General features: G+C 40.1%; 1 protein-coding gene across 1 annotated transcript in view; it reads left to right on the top strand.

The window, feature by feature from the left end:
• The window catches only part of LOC119734722 (meiosis regulator and mRNA stability factor 1-like), a 59226-nt gene that overhangs the window by 32216 nt on the left and 10086 nt on the right, over window positions 1-16924 (top strand). The window contains exon 12 of the mRNA XM_038208261.1: window positions 11545-11715. Within this exon, the coding sequence (XP_038064189.1) occupies window positions 11545-11715 (171 nt within the window). The remainder of the gene's footprint in view (window positions 1-11544; window positions 11716-16924) is intronic.

Genomic DNA, 16924 nt, shown 5'->3' with positions numbered 1-16924 from the left:
TTGTAAGATTTTACTGTTTGTATTCTTCTCAGCGTATTCTCAGGAATTCGTTTCCGGAACTGTTTGGAGAAATGGAAACATATATGAAGTTCATTTGTCAATACATGAATGCCCAATCCACCGCAGATGGTCTTTTTTTGTAATTACGTCATCATGACGTCATCATGGGTCACGTGACGTGACTCGAAAGTTTAATAAATTTAATCTTTGAAATTCCATATAAAATCAACCGTGAGAGACCGGAACCTGAAATTTGCGGGAATCGACATGGTAATACATGATCTTCATTTTATCCTGTGCGCGTAAAATCACGTGACCATTCCTTCCGGTCGAAACCGGAAGTGCCTAATAATTTGAAAGTGGAAAAAGATATGAACTTGCTTTTAACGATTTAAGTGTCTGCCTGGATTGACCTTTCAAAAAAAATAATGGGTGACGCCATGAAGTGTTGGAGCGCCCTCTAGCGGCAGGTAAAAAAACGTCAAAAACGCATTTTCACTTGATGTCTGTGGCGAAGTTTGCGGTAATCGCTTCAAAATTAATGTTCATGATGACCATAATGCAGACAATACCTGTGCGCGAAAAAAAATTGATTACGTCATCAGACCGGAAGTTACAATAAAAAGACCTTTAAATCTTAACAAATTGCTAGAAAATATACCGTGATAGATATAATCAAGATTTGGCTGTATACAGCACAGTAAATATAGCTCTGGAGGTTTCTGGTAATGACGTCACAATGACGTCATCAAGTATCATATTACAAGCAATCAAAGATTTCTAGATTTAATCTTTGAAAAGCAATGTAAAATCAACTGCTTCAGATTTGATTTTGTTCTTTATGGCAATCGATACAATATTGCAGGGTCTTCAGTTTTGGTATTATAAGTGCAAAATCACGTGACCCTTCCGGTCGAAACTGGAAGTGCCTTATTATTTGAAATTGGCAGAAGATGCAAACTTGCTTTCAATGATGTGAGTGTCTGCCTAGGCAGTACTGTACAAACATATTACAGGTGACGTCATCAAATGTTAGAGCGCCCTCTAATGGCAGTTTAAAAAACGTCGAAAACGCATTATCACTTGATGTATGTGACGAAATTTGCGGTGATCGCTTCAAACCTAACATACAAGATGAACTTAATGCAGAAAAGACCTGTGCGCGAAAGAAAATGGATGACGTCATCAGACCGGAAGTTATAAAGAAAAGACCTTTAAACCTTAAACAATTGCTAAAAAATCAACTGTGAGAGATATAATCAAGATGTGGCTATATATAGCAGAGTAAATGTAGCTCTGGAGGTTTCTGGCGATGACGTCACAATGACGTCATCAAGTGTCGTATTACAAGCAAATAAATATTTCCATATTTAATCTTTGAAAATCAATATGAAATCAACTGCTACAGATTTGATTTTGTTTTTTATGGCAATCGATAAAATATTGCAGGGTCTTCATTTTTGGTTTTAAGTGCAAAATCACATGACCCTTCCTTACGGTCAAAGCGGAAGTGCCTTATTAATTGAAATTGGCAGAAGATGCGAACTTGCTTTCAACTATTCGAGTGTCTGCCTAGGCAGTAGTGTACAAAAATTTTACAGGTGACGTCATCAAATGTTAGAGCGCCCTCTGGCGGCATGTTGAAAAGTCAAACATGGATTGAAACATGCATACTTTGAGTTGATGTGTGTGGCAAAGTTTGCAGTAATCCATGGCCCAACACCGTGTGGTTGTTGCTACAACCTCTAGTTTCTTTTTGTTTCAGCATATCAGCAGAAACAGAATTTATTTTCTCAAGAATGTGTTGTTGTTTTTTGGGGTGGGGGTGTTTTTTTCCCAGCACATGGGCCCAATGGACCGATCCAGTAAGCACCGCCCCATGGTGTTCAGACCAATCACGGCCGTGATTTAGGTTCGACGTGCATGCACAAAAGTCCGACATGCGTGCACGCGCGTATGATGCGCGCGGCAGGAAAATGCGGTGTGGCATTGGAGAGAAGCACGTGTTAATTTGCCCAGTGCGCAGTGGGCGGGGCTTACTGGATCGGTCCATTGTCTGTTTCATCAACACACATTCATTCTGGTCATGTCTTGGGGTGTCCCATTATATTTCTGTGAAGCCCAGTTCTTCTGATTTGAAAACCATAGGCGTGTGGAAAAAGGCACACCTGGATTTTTTTAGGCGTGTGATTTTTCTAGGCGTGTGATTCTGTGGTCCAAGCCGGGACTGAACAATCTGGTACTTTTTTTATACTATTTATCTTGGTTTACAGTGAACTTAAAAACCAATAACACTAACAACCCCCCCCCCCCCCCCCCCCCCGAAAACACATTATTTAATTAATAGCTTGGTTCAAAAAAAGAAAGTCAGTTAATGCACAGTAAATCTCACAACACTGACAGTTAACATTTGAAATTACATGTACTTTGCTTTGTAACAGAACTTCATAATAATAACATCAGGAGTGCAAAACGATAGAATAGCGCCACTAGTTTATTCATGTTATTCCTTCCTCCATGATCAGAGGCAAGCATTCGTATCGCAGTAAATATGGTAAACATAATCGGCCCATAACAAACAAAACTACTCCACTTTTACTTCGACAACCATGTCCTTCCCGCTGTCGTCATCTCGCTGTACCCTGTACCCTATGTCGCCCATTCCCTCCCACCACTTAAAAATACGAATCAGTCATGATTAAACCAAAATGTGCTTCGCGAGCTAAGTTTTGTGAAGTGAAAATATGTGTCAAGTTTTGTAACGCCCACGGCCGTGTTCTGTGTGAGGCAACCTGATTGGCTGGTGACAATAATTGCACCCAGTTTCAGCCAATGGCGTTTAAGTTATCAAGTCTGTGTTCAGCATGCAATACCGATAACCCTGTGGCTCAATAGTGATAACCCTACAGCCTTGAAACAAGACGTCCGCTTGCTTTTACTGCGGGCAGCCAAGGGCGGATCCAGAACACAATTTTTGGGGGGGCCAAAAAAAATTTTGGTCCCCCCAAAAAGTGGGTCAAAAAAATTATTTTTGGATTCTAGATGCTCTGTGGTGCGATCTGAGGCAATTTCTGACCACTTTAACCAATGTTTTTTTGAGGAAAAGATGGTGGTGTACTCATTGCCTGCCTTTATTGCGATGTCACATAAAAAAACTAAAAAGACATTGGTTTCGTTTTTTTGGGGGGGGGCCATGGCCCCCTTTGGCCCCACCCCCCCCCCCCCCCCCGGATCTGCCCTTGCGGGCAGTCAGCTTGTACACACGTGCGTATTCACCGTACATCGTGTACAGTCCATGTACATTCTAGCACAGTCTGGTAGCGCACGCTTGCCCCATGCAGTTTACAACATAATGTACATTTAGTGCGTAATTCTCTACACGTGCTGAAACAAGGTTACTGTTCATGCTGTCAACAATCAACATGGCGTTCTGCACTGCCCAGCTGTTTCGCGATATATACGATATTGGTAGGCCTAATGCTTGATTTTTTTCTCTTCACCGACGTACTTTTTTTCACAAATTACGAAGTATAATTATGCTGTAAACGTAATGCCGAGGTGTGCGGTACAGAGGGATCCAGGTGTGGGATTATTGACACCTCTCGGGAAGCTTTTAGGCATGCGATGGCGTGGGGGTGCGATCGCACGCCTCAAATCAGAAGGACTGAAGCCCATTATATTGTGATCTCCATTATTTAGGTTTCATCCTCGTCGTCAAGACTCCCCTTGTATTATTGTCCCTAGTAATATGGTTTGCCCCACCTTTTGAAGAAAATGGTTCATTCCTTAATTTGTAAAATGCAAATGAGCACTAGCACGTAGGGTATTAAATTAATGCTGATTGTTTTCTAAAGTATTTAATACTGTATATGGAAAAGCAACGCACAAACAGGAATACTCTCACACAAAGTATACTGCACCAACGTACAATTGTGCCAACCTTTTTTTTATACCCTGCCGGCGAACTGTCCGTCTGTGTGTGTTAATGTATGTACATGTACAGGGTTCCTTATGGGGTAGAAAATGTAATAGAACAATAGTACTGTCCTCTTGGGGCATCCACTAAAAAAAACAACTGCCTGGCTGGAATGCAATGCTTCAACCTCCAACACTGAATTAGGTGAACAGTGTCAGGGACAAGATATACCATGAAAAGTAACAAGTTCTTTCTGTCTCCCTCAAAACTTCAGAATAAAATGCTTGGGTGGAAATAATGGAGATCCAGCTTGCCCCTGCAAACGAAATGAAAATTAAACACAAATTATGTCAACATTCAATTGGATTCAATAAGCAGGATGGTTTGATGCCTACATATCTTATCAGAAATGTTCACAGTGTAGAGAATTAATTTCCCTGTAAAAGTGGGCGGTGTGGCCATTTTTTCAATGTAATCCTAACATCGCGTTTACACTAGATCCCGCAGGGGATTGAAGGGGGATCCGATCCGGCAAGGAGGATCGAAGTCTGCTTGACTGCAAGTGTAAACGCGAGGTGGATCGAGCCTTTAGCCGGATTGAATCCCCCCTTTCTCGATCCCCCTTTCGGGAAGGATCCCCGCAATTGCGGGATCCGATTTTTTTATTGAGCAGTCGAGGGACGGACGTGTATGCTGTGATGGTTCCCAACGGTTCTGTGCACAGTACATAAAGGTGGTTGGTACTCGGCGTCCACCATGGCCACGTGCATGAAATCGGTGACTGTGTAGTGACGGGCCCGTCTTTTGTGTTAGTCCGAAAGTGTTTTGGTTGTTCCAAAATGATTTCTGCAGCACTGAGCTTTTTTTTTTTAATTCTATGAAACATAGTTTTTGTAAATTCTAACATTATCATTAGGTAGAAAATGCGATTTTCTCACGCATTTTTCAGTTGATGCCATAGTACGAATGCGGTTTAGCAACACTAGGCCTATGCATCGCTGCTGTGACCGCGGTGCTTATTTTCAGTGCTGCGTTTTGTCGTCTTCATCACTACTTTACCCCAAAACAGATTTCTTAAAAAATTCAAACCCTGGTTGGTTTTAAAAATCTATTACTAGTTGGGTGACTCCAATAGCCTGGATAGCCGGTTTATGTTCTCTTTACTAGGAATGGGGCCCGAAACTCCACATTCGCCATTAACGATGAAATTGCTGCCCACAACGAGTTCCCAAATCCGATCTTTTATCTAGTTCTGTTTATGCCAAATCTATGTTGTTTTAGATTTGTGGTTTGATTCGCTAGATCTTTTCATATTCCCAGTAAATTCACGTAATTTTCTTTTTGTTAAATACCGCTAAATACTGCATAAAGTCCTCCGAAAAGCAAGTTCACTTCGTCGTTCGGAACTTCGCAAGTCACGGCTTCTACATCACGTCATGATGGACAATGTGTGGCGGACTGATGAAGATTACAACAAAAATCGGGGGACCAGCATGATTGAAATATTAAGTAAATCATTCTTTTTGATTTACACTAATAGAAGACAAGCAATGAGAGCGACAGAGTTGCAATAGCACGTCAGTAAAGAATGACAATCTTATGTTTCTGCACTGAATTTTACGCGCGAAGTTTGCCACACTCAATGCAGATTATAAAAATTCATTCTTCTGGCTTTAAGTCTAACTAAGTCTGGCTTGGAAAAGCAGAAAAACCACTGATCATTTTTTTCTTGAAAATGTGGGGCATGAGGCATTTTCCTATGGAGCGGACCAGAAAATGACCGTTTGTGACAGACCTTTGGTTGTTTATCTCAACGTATCTCGAGAATCATGTCACAGCACACTGGGGGTAGCGGTTTTGTAAAGAAGATGAAGTTCTCTTTCTATTCATATAAAACTCGATTTTATTGGTTAAGAAACCACTGATAATTTTTTCATCAAAGTTTTTCCCCAAATGACTGGATTTGTTGCAGAGGTCAGTCTTGTGAGTGCACGTGACCTAAGCCCGCATTGTTGTGTTGGGCCGTTCCACTGACTCGGGGGGGGGGTATTACAATGTTTGCAGTGGATCATCGTGCAGTATGTACGTGTACTTGTCATAGAGCTGTATCACACAGCTCTATGTTACATGTACGTGCACATGATGACCACTGATTTCGTTTAAGTTTGACGTGTATTTTTCAGGCCTTAATGTTCACTTTTGTGACATGTTCGTGGACTTGTCGAAGCTATATACTTAATGCACCAACTTGCCATTGGCACAGAATGTTTTGTTTTTATAACCTGTTTACCTAGCTTAGTCTATTTTGTTTTCTTGTTCATTTAACAATGTCATTTTATGCATACTCTGTGTTTGAACACTCGTGGTTTGTGACAAAATGTGTGAACGGATCGTTGAAATGCCAAAAAATATACATTAAGGCTGCTTGCTATATGCATGGAGGACGGATGGACGTGTCCCTCAGTTTGCATGATGTACCTGTGGGGGATCCTATGTGGTACTGGCCAGTGTGTTGTGTGTGGTATGCAAACCGCAAGGTCATTTGGACAAGCTGTGGAGCTTTCTCACACACAGTGATCTTTTGCGCGTTTGGGCCCCAAACTTTTCACTATGTGTCCCCCCCCAAAAAAAAATTCTCATACAAATTCCTAAAAAATAAGTCGAAACCCCCCCCCCCCCCCCCCCCCTGTTGTGACACCCCCCAAAAATTATACTGGTCTAATGTCCGCCTGTTCAAAATACGGTACACCATTCTGTAATGAGTGTTAATAATCGTCGAATTTGAACAGCCCCCCCCCCCCCCCAGTTTTTGATTTTACGGAGGCCAAGTGTCCGGGAAAAAAAACGTGTGTACATTTTCAGATTTTTTGGCTGATGAAACCCCCTCCCCCCTGCGAAAATTCCTGGATCTGCCACTGCTTTGGGCACTAAAATCAATCCGATTGCCTTTATACCTGGCACACACTTAGACCACCATCCACAGATGTGTGCCGAACATTGAAGTCATCGTGACGTCATCACGAGTCACGTGACGTCACAATATAGGTGCATATTGCCATGACAACAGGTCCGATTGGGTTAAAACTTGGTACGTACGTAAACCGGGATGTGTTATAGATGAAATTTAAATGACGTTATGATGACGTCATCACGTGACAAGTGACGTCATATTAAAAGTGCATACTTTGAAGGCCTATATCTACAGAACAACATGCCCGATTGGGTTAAAAGTTGGTAGTTACCTAGACCGGGATGTGTTATAGATAATAAAAAAAATGAAGTGACGTCATGATGACGTCATCATGGGTCACATGACGTCACGTTAAAGATGAATAGATTTAATCTTTGAAAATCACTTTAAAATCAACTGTGAGAGACCTGAACATGACTTTTGCGGGAATTGATATAATAATCCAAGGTCTTCATTTTTGATATTATGTGCAAAATCATGTGACACTTCCTTCCGGTTGAAACCGGAAGTGCCTTGTAATTTAAAATTGGACAAAGGTGTGAACTTGCTTTCAACGATGTATGCTCTGGCTAAGTTGTTATTTCCAAATAAATTATAGTTATAGATGCAAATTGATGTGACGTCATTATGACATCATCACATGAAATGTGACATCATAATTCAAAGCCCAATGAGAATGAAATCACATATTATATGACACAATTTATTATAAACAGAACTACACATCCTGCCTGGATGGAACTAGTTGAAACTTTACATGTCACATGTCACAAAAAGTAACCGAAACAGCCCTGTGTTTGCCTACAAACATAAGTCTAGTTGAGTATTATTTTTGGAGGAGTGTGGGGGCACAAGGATTTGGTTGTATATTTCACATGAGTATAATGTTTAGACATTTGTAAACAATCGGCATCACAGCAATTCATTGATGTAACCAGTTAAGAGAAATGTGAAATGAACTTGTCACCAAGCCAACCTACTCTCCACGCCCCCCTCCCCCCCAAAAAAATGACCAGGAAAATCTTGTACCTCAATCTGTTTGGATTTACTCAGCAAGATGTACATTTTTGGCCCTTAGTTAAGATTTTATGTTTTTAATGAAATACTGTTTTTAATGAAATACTGTGGGCATATGGAGTCCTCCCCCCCCCCATTTTGAAAATGGATGCCGCGCCTCTAAACGGGTAAGTTTGTGATGGCTTCACATTCGAAAAAAGAAAGATTTTCATGAATGTATTGTCCGTGTGGAGTTTCATCCATTTATAAAAGGTAGGCACATTTTTTTTTATAGGGGCATCATGACTACCCCCCCCCATTTTACTATGGTTGCCACGCCCCTAAAAGGGTGTGTTTGCGATGGCTCCACGTCTGAATTTTTTCTCTTGAATATTAATGTCTGTGGGAATTAGCTTCATTCGTTTATGAGATGTGGGCACATTTTTTCCCATGGTGGGCATAATGAGAACCCCGCCCCCTTTTTTTGAATATGGCTGCACGTCTTGAATATTTTTCCTCATGAATGTCAATGTCTGTGCAAAGTTCCATTTCTCTATGAATGTGGGAACAATATTTCCATGGTGGGCATAATGAAAACCCCGCCCCCTTTTTTTCTAATATGGTTGCCACGCCCCTAAAAGGGTGCGTTCGAGATGGCTCCAGATCTGGATTTTTTGTTTTAATGAATATAATTGTCTGTGGGACGTTTAATTTTTTCATGAAATATGGAAACAATTTTTTCCAATGTGGGCATTATAATTACCCCCCTTTTTTAAAATGGCTGCCACACCCCCAAAAAGGTACTTTTGTGGTGGCTCCAAATGTGGAAAACACTTATAATCTATATAATTATGTCTTTGTGAAGTTTCCTGCTTTTGTGACAAGTGGGAACAACCGTTTTCACTGCAGGCACGACAAGTCCCACCCCCCTTTTTTTAAATGGATGCCACGCCCCTAAAAGGGTACATTTGTGATGGCTCTACATCTACAACATTTTCTCGCATGAATATAAACATCTGTGCCAAGTTTTATGCTTCCATGCAAAAGTGCACACAATTTTTTCATATATCCGCTGGACTATACCCCTCTCCTCCCCGATAAAAGAAATCCTCTTAAAAAAATACAGGAAGAACACCCTTAATTTACATTTAAAAGGACTCATCTGGCTGTATTCATTTGAGCAAAATTGTTACAATTGCTCCTGCAATATACATGGGAGAGATAAGTCATGTGGGATCAATAACTTTGTTTGTGTCTTTTTGCTTTCTAGAGGCAGAGTTGTAATGACTTGAGTCATTGACTCGACTCGAGTCACAATTTTTGGTGACTCGACTCGACTCGAGTCCCTAAGGGTAAATGACTCGACTCGACTCGAGTCACTGCGAGCTAATGACTCGACTCGACTCGACTCGAGTCCCTCATCAAAAGACTCGACTCGACTCGAGCGAATGCTAATAAGACTCTAGTCTCAAAAATAAAAGCACAACTTTGCGAAAAGTATTTGCAATGACTTACGGTGCAAATTTTGTGCTTGCTTCGATTTGTGAATAGCAGTCATGTACACATATAACGTGTCACAGACTCCCACCTCATGGTTCTAGAACGCACAAAATGCTATCTAGGAACCAGATTTTTAAACAAATTTCTAATTCGCTGTTTCATCGTTGGCTTTGGGCGATTTCTTATAAAGCTCTTGGATTCGAACACTGGCTAAACTTATGGCCTCCTTTTATAAATGTTGGTATATAGTGTTCAAATATTCGCGACTCGAATTGACTCGAGCTAAATATTTGACTTGACTCGACTCGACTCAACCTTTGGACCTAATGACTCGACTCGACTCGAGTCACTTCTTTAAAATGACTCGACTCGACTCGAGTCACTTCTTTAAAATGACTCGACTCGACTCGACTGTAACCTATGATCCATTCCGGCTCTGATGTGTCATCAAATGTTTTTTTTTCAACATCTACAAAAATCGCTCCTTGTTAATGACTGTAGGCAATAACATCTGTGTACTGTTGTAGTCTCCATTGTGTGGCTGAATTGACTTACAAAGGATTTGTTGCATGGATACTGTGGCGGGGTCCTGGACCTTAAACCACATATTCCCATGTGCACTGGACTGTAAAGATTTCAGCCGCTTTGTGTATGAAATGTGTGAAGTTGGTTTGTACTAACTGTACAAAATGACAGTTTACAAGTACACATACATGTACAGCACACATAAACCTGAACTCCCTAGCATGATTTTCTATAATAATATACAAAATTACATGTAGAGTTATTCAGAATTAGATCAATGGACTCAATTGCAGTGTTTAGAATTAGTACTTGAAACTTTGTATTTGACTGAATATATATAAGGTTTACTTGGTGTCATCATCATTAACCAGGCATCCATTTTTTATTTAATTAACTTTTGAGATTATCCCTTTTGATAGTACCCCTATGATTTTTTAGCCTAGTAGAATACTTCCTTACTGACGTTTCACAACTTATGAAAAAAATCCAAGTAAACAGGACATAAACATGGCTAAAAAACAACAAAGGATTCCATATTGCACTGGTCACTTGATGGAGTGCAAAACAGGCAAACTACATGAATCATGTTACTAAAGCAGAGGATAACACTGTACAGGGTCAAAAAGACTGTTTTCAAAAAGAGACGGGTTGCTTTCCTGATAGGCTTTGAACTAATCTGTTTCTTAACAAATTCGTCAGTAATGTCAGGAAAAACAAACTCCTCCAAGTTGTAGTGAGCCGCAGCATGAACATTGGTACTTATCATCCCCATAAAGCAACACTTGACTGAATATTCTCGGCCATGCGCTGACCATGTGTCGAGAAGTTGTCATTGAATACATCAGCCACATCGACCAGATCATTCAGTTGCTCTTCACATTGGGAAGTGATAGAGGTCACTACACTCTAAAAAGTAGATGAGTTGCTTTTGTTTGACTCAATAGCAGAAACAAAGTAGCTGCTCTTGTCCTCATGCATACGCCCAGTTACGCAGGCACATGTGTGTAATTTCTTTCCCATGACACAGCCTGTGACCGATGGGTTGTATGCACTATTTTGTGAACTACACCTCAGTGGTTAAAGTGAACAGCTTTTTTTGTTGTTGTTAACCTGGCACCTGTGGAAACCAAACATTACACAGAACAGTTGGAACATGTGATATAAATTACTAGCCCCCCAAAACATGTTCATTTACGAAGAAAGTACAGCAAATACAAATGTTGTCTACAGCCTTTAATTTATGTAAAAATGACCCACTTCAAACATGATTTTCTGGAAACATGCATTTTGCTGTGGGAAGGGACTTTGCCTTGTCATGAAAGCAGTGACTAATTTTTTTTTGTTCCAAAACTATAACACTGTCCTGTAATATAAGCACACAAACGTAAGTTAACAAAAAAATCTCAGAGGACGGCAAATCTGTTCTCTCTCTTGTTGTTCTCAAATGTATATTAAAACATGTTCTTACATGCGCACACAGAAAACTTGCCTTATTATATAGCAGTGGTTATCAAATTAAATATGTTGTCTCTTTTTTTAAATAACAAAAATCAAACATATTGAAGTAAATTTTAAATTATTTGGTGAGATATGGTTATTGCATCTGAAGCTGGTGTGATTCTTTTCATTTATACAGGGAGCCTTTACCAGAGCCATGTGAACCATTTTGTTCCATCCATGATTGTCAAGACACTCTGCAATACAGACATGTGACACAAGACCCATTTGTCATCGTGTCCATCCGGACATTTTCTTCTCAGGTTCACACTCTGCTGCTAATGCACAATGGAAAGATACCACTAATCAGGTACCGTACTTATAGTTTAGTACATTCACATTTACTTTTGATTGTCAATTCAGATATTAATACTAAGACTTCTAGTGTACAAGGCGGTCGCTATAGCAACCACTCAAGAACATTATAATCTTTGCATCTTATCAAAATATTCTCTGCACCAAAGGGTTTACAGTTTAGCTGAGAGATTGAATTTGTAGTTCCGTGTGTTACATATATTCACATTTGTAGAAGATATAGCCCTTCACATATGGCAGAGAAAACTTATGCAGAGAAAAATTATGCTATCATTAACATAAGACTATTACATTGCTCACCACACTACATGCCCTATGGATTGCCAAAATACAATTGGATACTGTATCCTTTTCCAGTCCATGACACTAACATATTCAACTTCCAACACATTCAAAGTATTTGATTTTGTTTATAAATCTGCACTGTTATAAAATACTGTGAACTTTGGTTGGCTAAAAGTGGGCCACCAAAGCAGCAAGGGGTTCCACCCTACAGTATCAAAGACTAAAAAAGATAATTGGGGTGTAAACAAGACCTAAAACAGTCTGGGCTCTACTGAGCGGAGACGTTACTTTAGAAACTCGCGTTTATTTGGTAAACAAAAATAAAATATGATAAGCATTATCAATTTCCAACAGAGGTACAGTGCGACAGAAAAAAGTAATTTGATATAAAAATTACTATGAAATGCAAAAGTGAGATATAAAATAGAGGCATTAAAATGGATTTTTGGTGATGGCATCAAACTCAAAGTAATTCCTAATCCAAGAAGAGCGAACTTTACATTTACGTTGATCAAAACTCAATCCTCTCAGCCCATTTTTAGTTGTCACCATGTCGTTTCTCAAAAACTCATCCAAGTCAGCTAAATTTCCCAACTTTTTTGGCAAATTGTATGCCTTCATAGTTAATGTTGCAATCACTCACACTGAATTGTGCATTTACCCCTCAATTAATGACATAACCAGATTGTTTTAACCAGATTATCATTGAATGCTTCAAGTTAACCCTTGAGTTGGGTTTCAGGTTTGGTTCAGCAAGGTTAGAAATTGTTTTCCAAACAATGTTTCATATCAGGTTCAGGAGCAATCGGTATGTCAAAGCGACGTACATCTTTAACTATCAGCAAGCATAAGAAATTGCAGGACCCAGTGTCCTATTCCAAAATTCAGCCAAGCCATGCCAAAGCAGCCACATGGTTGCGAAGGTGAAGCATGGCCCGTTGATAAGCAAAGTTAATCAAATTACCTACTTAGACGCTATAACAGAGCAGTGAAATTCATGCACCTGAAAAAAACATGGCCTTTTAAATGTTTTGTTTCTCAGAAAATATGCTCAGTATGATTGAAAAGTTAAATTATAACAGAAGAAGAAATTCTAAACTTCATGTCAGTGAAAAAAATCGCCGTCATCGATGCTGAAACCTCAATACTGGTTACTAGTAAAGCTGACCTTCAAGTCAGGAAGACATTGTTCGAAAACATCCCCAAATCTATGTATTCATATCAGTTTCTAGGAATTTCCGAAAGTTGTTATTTCACGAGTAGTTGAACACTTTATATCATCTAAGTATGTTCCAAATTTCAGCTTAATCTGTTGTTGCAAACGCTAGTGTTACACCTTGAACTATCTCCAAGGAAAATTTCCAAACCACATGCATGGTTTTCAGCAAAGATTCAATAGCACCGTAGGCACTATGATTGACTGATTTCGGCCCGGCAACACACTGAAGAAGCGCATATTCATTAGCATCACTTGGCGTGACTTGGCGTTGGTTTTGGTATCGACCAACGGAAGCCGGCAGAAAGGGTGATATTTATTAAGTAATAACTCGTGAAGGAGGCTTTTCTGCAAATTTTTACTGCACACCAGTGGCACAACGCAAAGCCCGCCTGCCGGCCACTGCTACAGAGCCAAAGTTGTCTCTGACCTCATCTGCTGGAGATTGCCTTGCCCCAACAGAGGGAGGAGACCCCTCAACTACGTCGACACTGTATGCAATGATGTGAGCCAGCACGTTGATGACATCACCACGGCCATGGTGGACAAGAGAGTCTGGAGGAGTTTGGTTTCATCCATCTCGGCTGCGGCCGCCCAATGATGATGATGATGATAATGGATAGGAACCTTATTAATATTCGTGAGGCTTGAAAAGTTTGACAGATATTGCAAACACCAGTGTTACAACTTTAAAATGTGCACGTAGCCAGGCCTATTTTTCCAATTTCAACAAAAAGTAATGAACATATCACAACGATTTTTAGCACATACTTGGATCATTATAAGGGAAATAAGGGGGGGGGGGGAGGGGTTTCATCAGAAAAAAAAATCTGAAATGTAGACAGCTTTTTTTCACTTGGCCTCCGTAAAATAAAATAATGGTGTTTTTTTTTGTGTTTTTTTTCAAATTCGACAATTATTAACACTATATTACAGAATAGTGTACAAATACCCCCTATTAAGCTGGCTCTGTCAGTATTTTGTGCACAGGCGGACATTATACCAGTAAATTTTGTTTTGGGTGTGAGAGGGGGGGGGGGGTTCACATAATTGTTTTTATGAATTTCTATGAAAAAAAAAATGTTGACAGAGCTAGGTTTTTCTTTTTAACGACCCCCCCCACCCCCCCCCCCCCCCTTCACCCCCCGATCCGCACCTGGAGATATGGTCTTCCAAACGGGAGAAATTAAGGTTCAAAGATTTCACCCGCCAATGTGAACATGTCTGTGTGCATGTAGTTTCATTCAATATAAAGTGTTACGTAACCTTTAGAAATCGCCCTTTGCAACCACACGGCTGAAAGTGCTCTATTTGACACACTCAATTTGTAAAATTTCAACTGATTGTCGAGTTGAGTTGAGTTACGTACATGGAACCACCTTGTTTATCATCAACAGCATAAAGAAATGTGAACCGCAATTGTTTTGGATGCTTTTGTGTGTGTGTGTGTGTGTGTGTGTTGGGGTTTTCTGGATGGATAATACCTTTGGCGATGGGCAGCCGCCCCATGTTTATGGGGGCTCTAACCTCTGCTTCCAACAGTGCATCCTAGCTCATGTATGGCTCCACGGAACTGCTCATGTACGACAGTGGCCACACCCCAGTATACTGACCTTGGCTGGTCTGCTGAACTACATGAGTGAACCTGTAAGGTGGATTCAGGGGCTGGCAGCTGCAATCACAGCATGGTCACTTTCTTCATGCAAGTGTCTCCGGTATGTTGTAGCAGACAGTCAAGTGGAGGAACTTGCTTCGGAGTCAACGGTTGTTGGTCATAAGGCGTAGTTAGTTCGCCACTGCGGGGCAGCCTTCTTTCATCCCAGCCGTCATGCCGTGCGTTCTGCTGGTTCAGATGAATGCAAGGTCTCGGGCATTCATTGTCCCGGGCAAGCATTCGCTCTCAATAACTTTTGCCTCAGCGCTTGGCGCCTCACAGTCATGATTGTACGTCTAAATTAGAATAAGCGACTGGCAAATCGGATGTCATCCTTTTTGGGGACTTTCGATGCCCGGCAAGGGTTGTGTTCCAGGCAGGCGCGTCTGGGTTGATATCCTGCTACTGCCTCCCTTGTGTTAGCTTGTTGGAATGTTCACTCCCTGAGTATTCATACATATCGCTAAACTTCTTCCCCAAGAAAGTCTGCGGTGGTCGACCTCTTACTCATCTGGGCATAAGTGTCTGTGCTCTCAGTGAGACCTGGCTTACCAGTAGTGGCTCGACTCGCGAGGCTAAGGGCAGTTTTACGGGAAAGGTTGCAAAATGAAAAATAGGAAATCGATGCTTTATTTCATAGGAAGACTTTGTTGGAATTTGCTGGTTTTTGTCTCACAAGGACTGTAATGTTGTAGCAATCTCCAGAAAAAAATTACAGCTCTGCGCATTATGGTTTTCAAATTATAAGCTCACATGGGTGCTAAAGCACAAGATTTGGAGTCTCATTCACATTTTCTAGAAACTGCAATTGATGAGAATTAAAAATAAATGCCATGGGAACCACCCAGACTTGCAAGGACATTGAAGTATGTCCCAAAAATATGTACACCAAATTTCATTAGGATTGGCCAACTCGTTCTTTTGTAATGCCGTTTTGAGTGAGACATTGATATGTTTGTTAAATGTTTTTTTTTAAATGTCCTTTCCTGAACATGGTATTTTTTTCCAGAATTAAAAGAAAGAATACACAACTTATTTCCTGTCAAAATGATGCTACACACTCCAGTATTCAAGTATAAAAAGATGGGAATTGGATAATCACAAGTAAATTTGATACAGCAGCAGTCGCATATGCCATGCAAATGTTTGTTAAAAATGTCCTTTCCTGAACATGGCCCCCCTTTTTTTACAGGAATTCAGAGATAAAACTTTTTTGACATAAACATGTACCTAGGGGTGTACTTACTAGATTTAACAGACTACAAAAAGAATCAGACTCGAACCTTGCTTGCTGTCATGACATTGTCGTTAAACTGCATTGTCCTTTCCTGAACATATAGTTTAACAGAGTACTTGGCAAAACCATTGTTGCAGAAATTTGATGAAGTTTATGCTTATATTGTCTGTAAAGTTTATGTTCTAAAATTAAAACCAACTAAATGGCAAGAAAGTGTTAACGTTTTGTTCTTACAGGTCATTTACTCACTCATGATTACACACACAATGAGTAAACATGTGCATATACATTTATCTTTACAAGTCACACTTAAATCCAATATTTGTCAGGAATTGGCTAATTTACAGTTTCAAACCATCCCTTCCACAAAATACACACATTAGTTTGAGTAAATGTAATAAAAAATTACTGTTTTAGTCTAGTTTCTGTGTATTCAAGTGTTCAGGATAGGACACTTTTTTAAACAAGTTTAACAACATCTGTTATACATTGTACCGCACTGTTTTAACAATTCTTTCTGTGTGCAGCCATTTCATTAGTTTAATTGCTATGAAAAATGGAACAGTCAAGCTTATGCACTGATCATGCACAACTTGTATGTTGATCCTTGTTAAAATGTGTGTCCTTTCCTGAACATGTTTGAAACATTTAACAAGGAACAAGTACAGATACACATGAACCTTCCTCCGTGCAAACATGTACTGTACGTGTGTACAAATTCTTTAAACTGTTTTGGGCTTGATGTGCCTATTCCTTAGATCCCATTTTGTAAAAAGCACCATGCTGACTGAATTTTTTTTCACTGGATGGTA

The sequence above is a fragment of the Patiria miniata genome, unplaced genomic scaffold, assembly GCF_015706575.1.
Source record: "Patiria miniata isolate m_02_andy unplaced genomic scaffold, ASM1570657v1 HiC_scaffold_28, whole genome shotgun sequence".
Classification (NCBI taxonomy): domain Eukaryota; kingdom Metazoa; phylum Echinodermata; class Asteroidea; order Valvatida; family Asterinidae; genus Patiria; species Patiria miniata.
Note: the sequence above shows the minus strand (reverse complement) of the source record. Positions and strands in the feature narration are given on the sequence as shown.